General features: G+C 38.6%; 1 protein-coding gene across 6 annotated transcripts in view; it reads right to left on the bottom strand.

Annotated features, from left to right (window-relative positions):
• Nucleotides 1-18,721, bottom strand: part of arap2 (ArfGAP with RhoGAP domain, ankyrin repeat and PH domain 2) — a 191,371-nt gene that overhangs the window by 87,184 nt on the left and 85,466 nt on the right. For all 6 annotated transcript variants that reach the window (XM_047386376.1, XM_047386380.1, XM_047386375.1 and 3 more), the window contains exons 13-14: nt 18,526-18,708; nt 9,647-9,821 (exon numbers count right to left, since the gene is read on the bottom strand). In XM_047386376.1, coding sequence (XP_047242332.1) covers nt 9,647-9,821; nt 18,526-18,708 — 358 coding nt within the window. The remainder of the gene's footprint in view (nt 1-9,646; nt 9,822-18,525; nt 18,709-18,721) is intronic.

The raw sequence follows: 18,721 nt of genomic DNA, 5'->3' as shown, positions 1-18,721 counted from the left end.
AATAAGAAGCCTTCCCATCTTGCCCTCTTAATCTGAACTCCCTCCACTCACCCATTCTTGCTAGCTTTAAGAGCTCCCCACATCCAGCCTTATCGTTCTCAAATTCAATTAGCTTTCATTCCGAAGTCCAATTTTCTGCCAGAGCCTTGGTAATATCTTGCAGATGTTATCTTGAGCACCTCCAGCTCTCTCATCAGGCAAGGTAAAATAACTAATTGAAACCAGTTTTGATTGAAAGTGACATTTCCACCCCTCAACGACACCTCAGCCGCCTCATGGCCACATGACATTCAGCGGAGAAAAACAATATTTTCATTTGTCAAGACAGCTCTTGTCCTTTGTTCTGTGTGAGGATTCATTATGTCAAATTTATTAACAGCAATCAAATGAACAAACTTACAGCAAAGCACTTCCTAATATGTGATCCAAATATATGATTAAAAGCAAATGGATCAGGTCGGAGAACCTAATGGGAATGTATTTTGCCTATAATCTAATGAAAGACAATCTACTTATTTACTTTCATGTTATCATTATGACCAACAAGAATGCTTGATGACTACAGAATTTAGATTCAGAAACATGTCAATAAGAGTTTGAAGCCCAACTTTTTGCAATGCAATTTTTAATATTAAAAAATAATAATAATTTATAGAACATTATGTGGTCTTGCACTGATGTCACTAAGAAATTAGGGTAAGACCGATACAAATGCGTCATTTCAAATGTATCAAAGCAGGTAAATATTCACTTACAGAGCACTTTAATATAAAAAGTAGATCAACCTGGACAATAACATATTGGAAAAACATTATCTGGTTTTATTAGTCTCAATTTCAGCTGCAGCGTTCAGATGGTAGGGTCAGAATTTGGTGTAAACAACTTGAAAACACAGATCCATCGTCTGCTGTATCAACGGTTCAGGCTGGTGGTGGTGGTGCAATAGTGTAAGCGATATTTTATTGGTACACTGTGAGCGCTGTAAACACCACAGCCTTCCTGTGTATTGTTGATTACCATGTTGGTCCCTTTATGACTAGAATGCACCCATCTACTGATGCCAACCATCAGAAGAATAATGCACCACTGGTTTCTTGAGTTTGATTATTAGCTCAGTGCACTCCAGTGGCCTCCACAGTCACCAGATCTCAGTCCATTAGAGGACTTTTAAGATGTGGAGGAAAGGGAGATTTGTATTATGGATAAGAAGCAACTGTGTATTGCCATTATGTCAACATGGGACACCTTGTTAAATCTATTCCACCAAGTCTTAGGGATCATTAGGATGTTTGTGGCATTGTGAGATGAGGCTTTGTGTTGTTTTTGGTCAGAAAGTTTGAACCTTTGAACTCTTCCCATGGATGCCATTTTTGCTCAGTTTTTTCTTATTGTTCAATCATGAACACTGAAATTAACTGAAGGAAATGAGGCCTGCAGTACTTTAAATGTTTTACCTTCAGGATGACTCATTTATTATGCTGTGTTTTCTCCATTTGTAAATAATAGTTCAAAAGCCTAATTAATGGCTATGTAACACAGTCTGACAAATTTCAATAACTTTATTTTTCTTTTGTTAAACTTCTTTAGATCAGAGGATGATGTGTTGCTATTTAAGAGCATTTAGCCCACTTCATGTTGACAGACAGGTTCTATTTAGTTGACTTCTTAATTCTACAGGTCATGCAGTAAGCAGGCCTGGGAATGGCTAGTAAAACTGAACAACAACAAATGTGGTTAATCACATTTAATTACATTTTCACAAAGGCCTAAGTTGGCTTGGATAACTTCTTCATTGGAAATGAAATCATTTAAAAACAGTTTTTAATTATTAAAACAGTTTACTCGCATTATCCTTGTCTGCTATTTATTTAAGGAAACAAGTACGACAAAAGAGCAAAAGCAGAAGAAACTAAAACGAGGTAAATAGTTTTTCACAGCATTGTAGAATTAGACCTTGGTTATTAACAATAAAACAGCAACAAAGTGAGTGTTCAACCACTCAGGTTGACAGAATGTAAATAAGCCAGTGGCTTGATGCTGTATCAGTTGTAACAAGCCTCTTACTGTGAGCATGCTTAACAACCCCTCTGGGCCCCGACAGCTAGACTTTGTTAGGATGGGACTTAGTTGTCTGCAGGGGCAGCGGTGGAGGAGTCTGGCCTGTGCTGATTGGCTCACTCCCTTGTGAAGGGAGGTGACATGACAGAGTGCTCAATTAGCCATCTGCTCGCCCACGGCTGGAGTTACAAAGCGGGCTCCGACGGGCAGTGGACAGCGGGGGTAATCAGAGGAGCTTGTTCGCACTCCTGCATTTACACGCAGACATGCAGTAAACGATGACACAAACAGACAACGCAGGCAGGAGGAGCAGAGATAATGCGCAGCAGAGGCAGGAAATGAAGGTTCCAGGAGTAACAACAACAATTTGGGCATGAGATGGCAAGAAATTGATTTACTATACTTATTAGGCTTTTTTAGCCTGTGTACATATTCACATTCTCACTTATTAAATTAAAATCTGTATTTTAGTTAAAAAACGCTTGTGACCTCCTGACCCTTTAACTGCTTTCTACTTAGCTATTTATCTAACAGCTTAAGGCAGGTAGAAAAGAACTGGAAAAAGGGGCATCATATTGAGTGTTTTTAATTGTCTCAATATTACATCTAAAATATGTTTGCAGTATTTAATTTGAATTCATGTAATGAACCAACACAAGACATATTACATGGTTTTTTACAAATACAAATATGAAAGCTGTGGTGTGCATTTGATTTCAGCCTCTTTGAGTCAATAGTTTGTAAAACCACCCTTTGCTGCAATGACAGTTGCATATCTTTTGGGGTATGTCTCTATCAGCGTTGCACATCTAAAAAAAAAAGAGGATTTTCCCCATTCTTCATTGGAAAACAGCTCAAGCTCAAACAGACTGGATGGAGAGCATTTATGAACATCAATCTTTTACTCTTCCCACATGTTTTCAGTTAGATTTAGGTCTGGTCTTTGACTGGACTATTCTAACAGATCAGCTTAGGTCTAAAACATACATTTGTAGCTCTGGCTAAATATTAAGGGTCACAAAGCTGCTAAAAGGTAAAGCTCTGTGCCAGTCTTAAGTTTTTTACGGCCTCTAACAGGTCTAACAACCCTGAATTTAGCTCCACGTATCTTATCAACTCTGACCATCTCACAGAAAAGCACCCCCACAGCATGATTCAGATTCAGAGCTTGCACCATTTCATTTACAGAACATGCCTCCAACTTTGAAGATGTTTTTTTTTTTTTTTTTTGCCACTGGGATTTTTGCCCATTCCTCCAGGCAAAACTGCTCCAGCTCCTTCATGTTGGATGGTTTTCGATTGTGAACAGCGATCTTTCAAGTGTAACCACAGATTTTCTCAATTGGAATGAGGTCTGGACTTTGACTAGGCCATTTCAACACGTTTCCATTTGAGTGTTGCTTTAGCAGTATGGTTCGAGGGACAAAAGGTTTCATTTCAGTCTCATCTGACGAGAGCACCTTCCTCCATATATTTAGAGAGTCGCCCACATGCCTTTTGGCAAAGTCAAAATGTGCTTTCTTATTTTTAACTGTGAGTCTTGGTGAGCAGCCCTCTCTTGGAAAGTTGGTTGTGGTTCCATGAGCTTTCCATTTGAAGATGATGAATTTGATGGTGCTCCGGGGGAACATCAAAGATTTGGAAATTTTTTATAGTCCCACTCTGATGTGGTGTTCTTCACAACTTTGTCCCTGACTTGTTTGGAGAGGTCTTTGGTCTTCATGGTCTGACGCCTCTTGTTTAGTGGTGCTGCAGCCTCTAGGGCCTTTCAGAAAAGGCGTGTTTATACCAACACATCATGTGACACTTAGATTGCACACAGGTGGACTTCATTTCATTAATTATGTGACCTTTGAAGGTAATTTGTTGCACCAGAACCTTTTAGGGCTTCATAGCAAATGGGATGGTGCATATAGACATGACAATTCTAATTTTTGTTTGGTTTTCATTTTTTTATTTTTATTAAATAACTGTAGATCAGTGGGTAGGGTAACTACTCTTTGTCTTGCACACTAAAATTTGTGGGTTCGATCCACATTTCTGTGTGCCCCTGGGCAACGCACTTGATCCCAAGTTGCCTATTGATCTCTGTAAGGGTGTATGAATGTGTGTGTGTGTAACTTTGACTCAGCAACACAAATGTGAATGTGGCTCTAGGTGTAAAGTTGATTGGGCATTTTATCTACCTTACAATGTTGGTCTATACATATGCTCTATACATGCTCCATTCTGGTCCTCAGGGGCCTCGGTCCTGCATGTGTTTGAGGGCTTACAATGAACACCACTGGTGTATAACATAAAAATAACAAATACCTTTAAGTATGTGGCTTGTGAGTATGCATAAATCTGGTAGCAACAATATGTGTTCACTAGTACACTAATCCATATAAATCCATCCATTCATTGTCTATACTTGCCTATCGTTGGGCGAAGGTTGGGGTACAACCTGGAACAGAGAAACACACAGGACAGACAGCCATGCACACACTCATACCTAAGTGGAAATGTAGAGAGACCAATTGACCAAACACTCATGTTTTTCGACTGTGTGAGGAGGACAGAGCACCTAGAGACAACCCACGAGTTTAGGAGAACATACAGACTCCATTTAAAAAAGACCTCAGGCCAGGCTTTGAACCTATGATCTTCTTACTGAAAGGCTAACAACGTCATCACTGTGCGGCCCCTTATCAAGATCTAACAGTGTTTAAGCAATAAGATTTAATCCAGAAATGCCTGTTATTTAGTGTAGGAAAAACAGAGGTAGAAAAAACTAAAATGCATTACTGTGAACTTATAGATCTTAATTACTTAACAACAACTATGGTACTTTACTTCAGCAAATTAGCTATGGGAAGTGGCCTCAACACATATAGATAGTATAGATAGGACTCTTTTTTTCATATAGTTGATGTGGCCTGTAAATATCTGCACATGGGAATACATTGCACACAATGAAATTAAAAAAAATAACGTAAAAATAAATAAGAAACCACCACAGTGGACGTTTTTGACAATAAGGGATAGAGCCCATCATTAAGACTACCCCCAGGGGTCCTACAATGCAAAGACGAGTAGCCTTAGAGAGCAGCAATTGCCTTTCTTAAATAGAATCTGGGATGGCAATATGCAAATGAAGACGCTCCTACCGTCTCCCAGGGTGCTTTAAGGCAAGCAGGTGTGGGCGGGTGGTAGGGGGCCCATCGAGGACTGCGTGCTTGCACTCACATTTACGCAGAAGGAAGGAACTAATGAAGTGGCCACGCTCCGGTATCTGGTGGAAGTCCTAACATTGGAGTCACAAATGAGCCGCTACAGAGGGAAAGGGCTGCAGAGTGGGTCTGGTATAAGCAGGCTGACAGCCTTCTTTTTATTCACTGTATCCAAGGGGACATGGTGAGCCTTTTTCCTATTTTTACTCCCCCCCCCCCTACAAACTGGGAGTGTGATTCACACTGAGAAGACAGGCGGCGGTGATATATTTCCCGTATACAAGCCCAATTTGGAGTTTAGTTGAAAAGCGGCAATTCTTCATGGTGTCTGATTGTTTAGTGCTGGCTTATTCTGCTGTCCCAGGGGGTCATGAAATTGGCAAAAGACTATGTATGTCATCATTTTGTTTTAAGATGGCATCTGGTTAATGGATGTATGTGATGTTTGAAAGAAGGCCTGAAGTGAGCCCTTGCTGTGAAAACATGTTACAAGATAAACCCAAATGGAGAAAAAAATCAAACACGCAGCCATAAACAGCGATGCCCCACTGCAAGCAACTCAAATATCTATATCTGTCCTTTATTACCTAGCATGTGTGCAATTGTTATCCGGTTGAAAAAGTCAGCTGTAACTCAAGGCGAAGTTCTTTAAAACTCCAGAACAAGTCTGAACACTGTTTTGTCCTCAATATTGGCTGCTGTGTGTCTACTTTCATTCTATCTTCTCTCTGTCAACACAGAGCTGTGCGGCTGGGATGGCATCACGTGGGTATTGAGTTGTTCGCTGATCCTGCCAAACATAACGCTGCAAACACCAATGAAAGGGAAAAAAAAAGAAAAAAGTTCAATTTCTGTTTAATGAAAAATTTCACAAGTCTGTCTGCAAGCTCAGGGGGCCCACATGCACAAGAACAATGAAGACGGCACTTTCCAGAGCTCTGGATCTGATGTGACAATGTGTCCGAGAAAAACAGTGGAGAAATGTCAACGGGGGAATCTGGACAGTGTTTTCTGGGAAGCGTAATCTTCTCACAGCACTGCTACTTCTTTGTACAGTGAAACTAAACAGCCTTTTCCCAGCAACTGCACTGCAGAGTACAGGGGCTGAATCTCATCTCATCCGTTCAAATGGAGATGTTTTTAAAATGAAAGCATAAATTTGGGTAATTTTTACCATTGATGTGTTCTGATCTACTACATATGGCATCAGTCTTGAAATCCATTGACAAGTAGAGGCCTCAAACACATCCAAACACCACTATATTTCTCCTCAAAGTGAAACCTAACTAACCTAACATCTAGTGACTCTCAGCATGGGATTTAAAGTAAGCTGACAACAATTACAATGTAAAATATGATGAGACTAACTGGAAATAAACACAAATCTGTTCAGTCAGGTCTCCAACTCCAAATGGAAAAAAAATAATGTGTTACACCTTTTGGTTCAACTCTGATAATAGAGATGGTAACTTAGAAATGTTTTAGTTAAACTGGATTCATTTAGATAATCACATTATCTAACATTATGAACCTTATGAAATATATCACATTTCATTATCAGAAATATGATATAAACAGGATAAACTAAAATACTTTTTGGCTTCTGCACAAAGTCTGCACAACTTCTGCCTTCTTATTTCTGGCATCAGTAGCTCCTGGGTGAGTCTATGCCGCTGCAGTTAGCAATGCCAGTTACAGAATGTCCAAACTTCTTCTACAACTTCATAAGAATAATAACCCTGCATCGCAAAGCAAGTTTTTGCTAGTTTTTAAATTGAAATCTGCCAGGGGTATGAATAATTTTGTGTTTAACTACGGATGCAGGTAGGTATGTATGTATGTACGTATCCATACAGGTATGTTTGTAAGCAAACATGCTCATTTCTGTCTAAACCACTTTATAAATCTTGATCTTATATAAAGATGCAGATTTTGTCATCATTACTACTCTATGTTTGGTGGACATAATGTTATGTACTGATGCCGGAGATCGGCATAATGTTATCACTTTCTGGCAAGTTTTGCCTGTGTTTCTCAGCTTCCTTGCGCTTGCTTCTTTCACGATGTCTATCACATATTTCTCAATTTGGATGATGAATATAAATCTGATAAGCTGAAGTTGTAAAAACTATGACACATGGTCTTTAAATCTTTACTGTAAAGAAGAGATCTGTCTATAATGTGACATACGACCTGGGGTTGGCATCGATTTTAGGAGTTGCTTCCTTGTTATCACTCTTTCAGTCCCAACTTGCAAAGTGGTTAACTAGCAGTTACACTTAAAGCAGCATCTCCCTGTAGCCCAGCAGTGGATTCAATCTTTGAGATTAACATTTAGCTTTCTTGACCCAGCTACTGCTTCCCGGCTGCACTATGTTAGTTTAGTTGGACTTCCGCCTCCACAGAGAAAGTCTGGTTAGGTCCACATTTGTCTGTGTGTTAACGATGAAGCCCAACAACTTCCAGACTTATAATGAGCACACAGACTGTGTGTATGTTACACATTTCATATGGACACTTTCATACACATGAATACAAGTTGGTTTCTTCTTCTTTCTGCATGTGTGTCTTCCAGCACACCTCCGATAATTGCCATCTTCTTGGTGACCAGGTGACCCATGCCAGCAATTAGTGACTCCCTAACAGCCTCAGCGCCAGCGAGTGTAAACAGATGCACCGCATGCATTATGTAAAACACAGTCCCAGAGAAAGTCTTCCAGCCGGCCCCAGCCTCCTTTAATCTGATACTTTCTTATCATCGGGCCCTGTGTGGAAGTGCACAAACAGAACTCACCCGTCAGGAAGAAGCCACGTCTGTGCCGCACCTTCCGAACAAGAGGTGGGTAATACAAAGGAGCATCGGGGGGAAAGGTAGGACAGAGACAGCAACATGTAAGATGGGCCTTTAAGCTTAAAACTCCCTCGCTTCAAATTTGTGGGTTTTTATGGACCTCATTTTGCATTCATGGCAAAGAAACATAAAAAGCACCAGCTAAGGTGCCCTAAATGCACCAACCTGCACAGTAGTGAGAACAGGTTTAAAACATGACTGCTTTGTTAACATATCAAGAATACAGACTGTGTGTGCCACCAGCAGTTGTAGAAGGCTAACTTGTCCTTTTAGTTTCAAGGTCTTTTTAACAGTTTCATAACACCACATATATTTTTTTTTCCCAGGTCCACCCAGGAAAATAAATCAGCTATTCTGTTCCCCAGCTGCGTTTTTGTGCCCCAGCATCTCCACTGGGTTGAAAATGGTCCCTGGAAAAACCTGTCTGCAACAAGAACTCTTGGTCGAGCCATTATTCATGGCATCAGTTCAGGGAAAACTAGAGCACAGATTGTATCCTAAGCTACACAAAACCTCAAATGAATTAATCCATGTTGTGGAATTTTCTTATCAAAGTGGGTAGAAGTTGACTCATAACAAGAGAAAATTCGGACTTTGTCTTTATAAGTTTTATTCAAAGGCATTCAGCGTTTGAAGACCCTGACACTGAGGTTAGTCAGTGAAACAGAGCCCCGAACAACATTTACACACAGTATTTATACCAGAACATGACAGTGTTATCTCAACTTCAAAGAGTCTGTGTTTTACGACCCCAGACCCTTCTCGGGTTCAGAGGTGAGAAGGTTACCTAGGAACAACCATCTACTCTCCCCGAGGCATCACCGTAACAAATGTCCTTAACCATTAAACTTCTGACAATGGCTTTTACAGCTTCCTCCTCTAACACAGATGTTCACTGGAGTGAGGTAAACCAAAGGTCATACATTGTGGAACACTTACTGCAAGAATTTCCATCACATCCATTAATTAAATTGTTAAACAGCTCATTTTTAAAGTATAAATATTAAAGTTTACCAGGAATTAATGGCCGATATTTCTGCAGTGACAGTCTATAAGGGGTGTCCAATGCCATTTCTCAAGGCCGAGTATCCTGCATGTTTTAGTTAATTCTCTGGTTCAACACACCTGAATCAAATGATGGCTCATTAGCAGGCCTCTGCAGAACTTTATGACGTGCCGAGGAGGTAGTTGGCCTATTTGAATCAGCTGTGTTGGAACACCTGCCATAAAGAGTGGAGCTAAACACCCATGATCTATAATTAGAAACCTTCAAATACGGACGGACAGACAGAATAAAGGAGAACTGGACAAGCAGAATAATGGACATATTATTAACCATATGCTTTGTTATGAAACCAGTGTAATGGATTCACTGGTTTGTCAGAGAAACCAATTTTTGGAAATTCCAATATTTATTAGGTAGGCGAGTGTAGAAATGCTATCATTTATACATACCCTATTACCTTCTCCCATACCCATCCATCTTTTAAAGACTTTCAATTACAATTTGAAAACAGCAACCTACCAGAAAGTTTGTTCTGATGCAGGAACTCCATCTGCAGCTTCTGGCCAGCACGCTGAGCCAAGACGTACGGCGTAGAGTAGTCCGGATCGCCAGTGGCGCACATAACATCGGCCCCATTGAACACCAACTCCATGGTCTGCAGCACGTCGGACGACACCACAGCTGCACACAGTGCCTGTTTGCATATAAGGAATTATTGATGAGAAGAATTTATCAAATATAGGGCCTCTGGAGGTATTGACACTAGTTTCAGATCAAAGCATCCAGTGAAACAAAACTATATGCAGAAAGTTCAATTTATTTCATATGTTTACATCTTAATCAAATTTGTAAGACTGATCTTTAAAAGGTCTTACATTTTGCCATTAAAAACCAACTATTATTTCCAATAATTTCCACCTTGATACAATAATATAATTATTATTAGTGGGTTAGTTGGTTAGTTGAAATTTGAAAAAGCTGTTGAAAAAGCTCTTTAGAAAAATCCTTGCACAGATAATGAAATGCTAAAAATCAATGTAAACGGAAGTAAAGCCTCATTCCTGTGTAGGTGGAATAGCCCCGAGTTTTATTGTGTGAGTCTACGGTGGAACGCCTGGTTGACAGAGGACAAAGAGTCTATAAAGCGGCATCAGAAAACCATATAAAGTTTCGAATTGAGTTCCCTGCGCTGATCTCAAAAGAGAAGTTAAAATATGATTGAACTTTATGCAGCCCATGGGAATCATTAAAGCTCTGATCCCTGTAAAAAGAAGCAATACAGCAAATAAGAACAGTACAAATGGGCCATTTTAACTATAATGAAACACAATTTCCAAGAAGAGAAATATGGGAATAATGATGTGAAAAACAATGAAGTGAGCTACAGGAACGCAGCAGACTACATTAAGGAACAGAGGATGAAACGTGAAATTCCTTCCAAGTGTGAAAAATGTATGCAGTATGAATCTGACGAATAAATCAAGAAAAGCAATCAGGCAAATTATATGAATGTTCTTCATCGACCAACACTGATAGGTAATGCTGTCTAAAAAATGCATGAATTTACTGACTCAAAAGGGAGAAAATAAACCAAATATGGTTTAGATGTAACACAAAAGAGGCATTTTTAGAAAGTGGATAGATCGTCCCCAAATCCTTTCACTGTACAAACAAAAATGTCCTCATAGTGGCAGTGCTGTGAATCTTTCCACATGTGGTTGAATTACAACCACAAACATTAAAGTAGTTTATTGGGATATTATCCCATAGAGTGACACAAAGTTAAGTTGTTCTTCATTGTGAAGTACAGGGAAAAGCTAATTTTACATGGAAAAAAAACTGAAAAGTTTAGCATAGACACAACCTTTAATCTGATACCCATAAAAAGGCCAGTGCAGAAAATTGGTATTCAGAAGTCACCTAATTAGTAAATGGAGTCTGTGTGTAATTTAATCCAAATAAAAATCCAGCTGTCCTATAAAGGCCTCACAGGTGAAAAACAGCATTAAGACCCAGGTACACAGCAGAAAGGTCAGGAAGGGAGTAGTGGAAAAGTTTAAAGCACTTAGGTTATAAAACAATATTCCAAGCTTTGAACAGCTCACAGAGCAATGTTGAATCACCACAAGCCCTATGGTCCCAGTATCATGCAGTGGGAATGCTTTTCTTCAGCAGGAACAGGGAAGCTGGTCAAAGTTAATAAGAACATAGACAATGCTAAATACAGAATAGAAAACCTCTTAGAGGCTACAAAAGACCAGGACCTAGGTCACCCTTCCAGCAAGACAATGACCCTAAAAATACAATCAAAGAGCAGTAATAGGGAGTATTTTCTTTTGGACAAGTGTCACGATTTTCCAACAATCTAGTTCCGACCTGAAAACAGCCAGGGTAGAGTACGTAAACCAATAATGCTGGTTAATACATATACCTCCCATACTATGGATACTAGAAGTATTTTGAGATCATCCAGTGCTCAGGGTGTGAGCTGATTTGTTTCATGAAAGTAAAAGTGTGCACTTGGCAGACCACATGGAATTAGGCTGATAAACCCAGTAACAAGATAGAAACTACTACCTAATGTACCTATGGGTATAGACAACATGTGATAAACATTCTCAAAGGTATTTTGAGTTTTGGTCCGTTGCATTTCTTTTTATTAAGCCGTAACAGAACTCAGCTGAGTAATCAAGTAACATTGATTAGTAGCTTTTTTGCAAATAAGAATGAGTAATAATGTTTGTTTTTGGCATGCAAAGCTGGTAGACACACCCCAACACAACTCTAGCTGAAAATACAGAGAAAGGTGGTTCTACAAAGTATTGAAGTTGTTGAAGTTGAAGGAGTATCATACCTTTGCAAGGAGTAACTATACCACCAAATTGCATTCCTACATACAGTATCATAACTAGAAGTTATGATACTTAACTGCAATACAGCCTTTGTAATAACAAGAGATGACAGTTACAAGAGGCTTTATTCAAAATGACTGATTTTCAGAGCTAAATGAAGGTCAGGCTTTAAGGAAGATGAGTATTTGTTTTGTATTACAGAAGCACTGTCATTAATCATGTCTTGAATTACTCGTTCACATAAATGTGACATATTCACATAAAGTCCACTGTAGTTGATAATTTGCACTATGTTATAATTGTTCTACCTGAGCGACTCTTACACTCTTACATTTTCTGAGCATCAAAGCAAGTGAACATAAGCACACAGTAGGCGTAATGTCTCGGCACATAGACATAGTTTGTTATAAGAAGTTATTTCTTTTCTGATGTAGTTATTACTTTTTCTCTCATTGATTGAGCTGAGATTAGCAGATAAAAAGGAGCAAAACAATACAGTCTGATCCAGGAAGATATTTTCTGCCTCCGTCTGTCTCTTTCTATCTGTGCAGTCAATTGATGTGACATTGTGCTCAATGACCTGTGACAAAGTAGATCAACAGAAGAGTCGAGAGGCAAATGGTGGAATTTCAACTAACAACTTTGCCTTTCATCGTGCCTGTGGCCGAGCCAGTGGGCTGAATCGATCTGCCACAAACAAGCAATATCCGTCTGAATGCAAGAGGGGACGGTGAGGCCATGCATATAGACGTGCAGACAAAAGTCCCCCCCCCATCAATAGGACTCCAAAGCCCACGCATACAGGGGCCCCTTCTTGGAGATAAAGGTGTTTAAAGCGTGCATGTGTTCCAAACGCGGCTTCATTTATCTCAGTCTCTGTGCACTGCTACTGCTAACACTGATTCATCTTCATCAGTAGGAAATAACAAGCAAAATTAATTCTGTCTTTATCTCTTTTGCTCACACACAGGATGGGGTCGGATCCTGGCAAACCAGTCCCATGCAGCCCGGCCTTATTCTGTATTGTCTCTGGAAATGACCTTCCATGTCATAGCAATTACTGTAGCCACCAGAGACAGTGTGTGTGTGTGTGGACAGTGTTATAAGAAGGTCCTCTGACACCCCGTCTCTAGGTCATGTGGTCTGCAGAGACTCGTGGAGGTCAATGTGATAAGAGCTCCTAACGGTGAACAAGAGACTAAGAAAGACTAAGAAAGAATGGCATGAAAAATTGACATTTAGAGCAGAAAAGGATTAAAAACATGAAGGTTTGAGAGTATGCAAGCATGTTTTGGAGTGTGTCTATATAATACTCATGTCAAAATTTCAGACTTTACCACAATCTTCTTATTGCACTCTGACAGTTCACAGTGAATTAATGACAAAATTCTAATGGTCAGACTTTACGTACACAACCTGGAAAAATCACAGATAGATAGGTAGGAAGATAGGTAAAGGAAATGAGGAAAAGAAGAACAGTGTCACTGGGGTGGGCGGTTGGGTGGAGGGATGGATGGAGTTTTTACATAAAAATATTGGGAAATAAGTCTGAAAATACCAATACTTTTCCAAATGCTATTTTCTGTCTATATACTCAGAGCTAAAAAATGCTTACATCAAATTCCATACTTACCCAGACTGTGTAGGAACCATGATTTTAACAGCCAATTATGTATTATGTTATGAACAGCGTAACCCGTGAATTATTTTGAAAATCTGGATGTTGTGCTCGTTCAGTTTCCTGGTGCTGCATTATGATTCGTGCATATTGACTCCAGTTGTGCATCCGGCAAAAATAATCTCTGGTCAAATTAGATGGCCGTCCGCACATCGCAGCACTTGTGCTCTTCCATCAGATGAAAGCTGAATTTCTTCTCCTGACACTGCTGCGTTTCTCTCTGTGACAGTGACTGAAATATATTTAAAGAAATATCAGATTCCGCGCTGCTGTCTGTGTTGTCAGCCATTGTAGCAGCAGTCAGTTTACATGCGGGGTTCCCCTTTGATGTCATAAAAGAGCGCAACAAAATTGCAAATAAGCAGTCTGGAAATGCCTTTTTAATGAGATTTATGACCATATATCTCAACAACTGTTCATTTCAGTGGCGTGAATTTACTTTTTCAATTATTTTATCAATGTTTCCATGAATGCAATTGGATTTATCATAAAAATTCGATGTTAGAGGCACTTTAAATGAATCTTTAATCAGTGATTCTCTTTGTGAATTCTGTGACCCTTGAGCCTGAAAAACTTAAACTGTGAATTTTTCTAAACCAACTAAAACTGCATGAAGGTCATTGAAGATATTGTGTTATTGTCTTCATTCCACAGAAGACTCCCAAAGGGAACGGGTTTTTATATAGCATTAAGTGTTTCATATTCAAGCTTATAGTAAATAAATGTGACACATTTACTTACTATAAGCTTGAATATAGTAAGTAAATGTGACACAGACGTGGAGCAATCTGTAAGACTAGATTCCGTGTCCTTGTTTGTGGTGCATTTTTTCCTTTTTTACCTAACTGCTAAGGTAATTTTAAGATGAGTAAGATAGTTTTTTTTTATTGTAAGTGCAAAAATATGTTAGGTCTGAGTGTTATGGCTGCCAAAGTGTTACCCTAACATCAGCCTCAATCTCTTTGTACTTTATTTAAAGTCAAAAAGTGGAATCATAAATATTACACTGTGTAACTGGATGCTCCTAAATAAATAAAATATAAAACAGCATAATATTTTGTGAAACAAATTTCTTTCAGATAAACAAATGTATGTCATGTGAACAGGTTTTGATAACAATACATAAAATAATCAACAAATGGATTAGTGGTAGTTGCATATTTACCATGTGTTTTTATTTTTTATTTTTAGGCTTAGTTTATTTTTTCAGTATTTTTAGTTTAACAAGTCACTAAATCTGGCAAATTTAGATTCATGTTAATAAATGTGCATTGTCCCTTTTTAAAATACATAAATAAAAGCTCTAAAGCAGCAATCCACCCCTTCCACAATTTGTGTCCCCAGTTGTGACCCATGCATTGCCGTTTGATCCCCCATACTTTCATGTCGTATCCAATCCTGAGAATCCAATCAGGGGTAATTGTCAACAAATTATATCAAAAGATAGAGTAAACATGCTTACGTTAGCCTAGCATTTTAACTTATTGCTCAACATTTCAGATACATGTTTAGAGACAGAAAGCTATGCATGTTTGTCATGACATTTCTAGAACATTATAGCTTTCTTAATCTAGGTAACCCTGTGCTGGAGTAGCTAAACAGGCCTTAACATCAGAAATTCCTCTTAGGATAAAATGCTATCTGAACGTTAGTGTACTGATCATCATTAGAGAGTGGGACACATTAACAACAGCAATATAGGCCATCTAATTCTGATTAAATGTTTGTTATTACACTTGGCTTTAAGGCTACAAGGTTTTAAAGCATATACATGGCATTGATTTTATTAGCTTTCAAGTAGTATCGAATTGAATCTCTGTTTCAACAAATGCTAAACCTCAAATAATGATCAGCATCAGGGACAAAAAAAACGGCTCATCCCTCAAACAAAATAATACACTGTTTCTGACAGATAAAAAGACTGGTAATTATTTTCCATGTTTGTTCAGAAAATTGACATTCATACCAAACAATAATTCTGTACACATAAAACTAAACATTCCAACGGTTGTTGTAAATGTCAAAATGCTTTCAGTTTTAACATGTAGAACTATTCGTTACGTCTTTTATGCCTGGAAAGAATAATTAAAATGGTACGCAATGGAATTGATCAGAACAATCAAACTACAATTTATAGTTGGTAATATATTAATACAGAGATAATGCCTACATATGTTAGTGTATTTACTAGCATAGCTCACACCTCATTTATTCCAATATTTCCCGAAAATTCTCACTTTATAGGGGCTCTGCGTTCATTCTTCCCAATGCACATTAAAAATGCATTTAAACACCTTGAAGACCCAAAGTGAACTTGCAAAACAACGGGATACTGCTACAGAATGAGCAGAAGCGGTAAAATAGGATTCAACCTATATTTACCACTGCGACACACTGATCCTTTACAAATCAGTATAAACAATTTAAAAAGACAGCAAAGGGGGTGAGAACGGAAACAGAACCACACATTTTCACCGTTTCTCTAACTTCATCTTTCAGTTTGTTCCTCTTCTGACACACAGTGTTCTCCACAGGACTGACCCTTTGAAGCAGCCATACTCTGAGTGTGTGTCACACCTTTTCTCCTGCTCCACCCTGCGAGGAATTCCTTCTGGAACAGCAAATTCACACTTCTGAAGTGGGGCAGCATGCGTGTTCACACACACACTCTTTCTCACATAAACATTCCTGCAGAAGCTTCAAAAAACAACTAACCCAAGCATTTCTGTCGCAGATCCTAATCCACATTTACACTTGGTTTGCCAGTAAATCTTTCCCATACTTTCTTGCTTATTGCCCTGTTTCCCTCAACATTTCTATGCCTCGGTCTACAGGAGAAAACAATGCAAGCGGGGTTGGTCTGTGTAAATGCTGAGGCAGGTGAAAATGAATGTACTGACTTCTGTTTTTTTAAAGAGGCAGCCATATTTCTAAAAGCTGAGCTGTTAGGCCTCAGCACCAACATGCTTACACTTTGAACGCATGAGACTTCCTATTAGGACCTTTAGTATCAAGTCCAGAGTTACTGATGGTCACAGAATCAAGAAAATATGGGCCTTTTCAGGCCAATGCAGTTTACCCATAGGCCAGTTTTATAAAGCCACAAGTTAAACTATAACAGCAGAATGATTGCTCTCTAAAAAAAAAAAAAAAAAGTATTGCATCAAAACTGAATATTTGCTGGCCAATGTTAGCTAAAATAATAAAACAGGTAACAAACAGAAAGAAAATGAAAGTTTTAAAGCAGGATCTCCATCAACAAGGAGCAAAATGTTATCAGCCAGGCTTGTGGCAACACATTACTGACGTCGTCTCTGTCCAGCGTCTGCCATGCGGGCTATCCATAGAACCGTGAAGACGTTTTGATACCAACGTTTTAGTTGACGACCACTAAAGAATACATTTAAACAAATTATGAGAAACAAATGGACATACTCAGAAGATCTCTGATCATTTGACCAACAGTACCCTTCGCAGTTATCTGCAGACATGTAAAAAGCTTTAAAAGATTCAAAAGATTTTTTAGCATTATATTTTAATTGGAAAAATTCCCCCGTTACCCCCCGTTTTTTGAAGAAATCAAAGTCAAAGTAATTTCTTTTTTTTTTTTTTTTAAATCGGGTAGGTACATTTAGAGGTCTGGGAAGGGTGAGGCATAGTTAAGGTGATTTAGAATCACCGGTAGTTAATCCAAGGTATCAACTTGTTGCATGCAATACTGATTAAAGTGTTTTATGCTGAGCTGAGCTGTTTTGATTTGTTGCTCAAGTGTGCTGAATCGCGCAGCGCAGATGCGATCAGCAGGGTGCGTGTGTTTTGTCCGGTTGATTAAACAGTGACATTTAGCTTGGTTTTGGTTAATTATTATCAATATTAATAATAAATAACTAATTGTATTTATTAAGGGCTTTGAGCCCATAATCGCAACATCAGAAGACATCTCTGATTTCTATTTGTAAGTAATTATTTTTGGTTAAGAAATTATTTTTCTGAATTATGATTTTTAATTATAATGTTTAATAAATATTAAGTAATCAGTAATCATAATCCTTACAGGTGTATGCTGCTGAACATTCTTTTTAATTTTTTTCACTTTTTCATCTGACCAACACCCACAGTTCTACTTGAAGTCTCTGAGTTTTTTTTGTTTTGTTTTTTTAGGTAAATTCCACATTTATGTTTATGATAATAGGGCTCACCAGGGTTTTTCCTGGCATGCCTCCCAAACAACTGGTTGCCATGTAAACAGCATCTAATGGTTGTTATAGAGACATTGTGACACCAAGATGCAACTTTTTGCTGCAGTTGTCTGTGTGAGCTTTGAAGAGTTTTTTCTCCCAGCAGTTCGCGGACACTTAAAAGAAATAGGGTTAAATAACAAAAATGCCTCAGTTGCATTAAGTTGGATCAAATTTAAAGAAATGTTTGGCTGTGCCATTGATTTTAGTTAAAACTACAATTTCCTAACTTTCTCCGCACTACTAGATCAATGTAATGTCAAACTTTTGGTTTTGGTTGGATTTTTCTCAATTTTGCATTGTGGTGTTACTGCTACTGGAATGAAAGAGGAATTTATATAGTGTTTCTTACAAATCTTTATTGTTTTGGAGGGGACTTTATAGCTTATGTAATATCAATGGAGACATGCACACTTGTAAACTGTTTTTTGGGTGGGCACCATCAACTAATGATTTACAATAAAAAAGGAAAAATGAAGCAAACTCACCATGGGGTGTTTTTTTTTTTTTTTTTCAAAAGTACAAATTAATGAAAAGAATGGGGTTAACTAGAGCATCAGAAATCACATACAGTAACATACATCTGCTGCCAGGAGTTTTGTTTTTGCTCCATTCCCATGGAGTGCTTACCCGATTGAGCTTCTTCAGGTCATTAAAGTCCTCCAGGACCTTCCTGTACTTCCTCTCTCTGTACTTCCTGCGGATAAACGTGGCACGCTCCTCCACCGTGGCCCCGCTGTGGAGTTCCTCTTCAAAAGTCAGGTTAGCAGCCCAGAAACTGTTAGCATTCTTGTTCCCCACCTCCAGGAAGAGCTGCAAGATGAAG

The sequence above is a fragment of the Girardinichthys multiradiatus genome, chromosome 14 (genome assembly GCF_021462225.1).
Source record: "Girardinichthys multiradiatus isolate DD_20200921_A chromosome 14, DD_fGirMul_XY1, whole genome shotgun sequence".
NCBI lineage: Eukaryota > Metazoa > Chordata > Actinopteri > Cyprinodontiformes > Goodeidae > Girardinichthys > Girardinichthys multiradiatus.
Note: the sequence above shows the minus strand (reverse complement) of the source record. Positions and strands in the feature narration are given on the sequence as shown.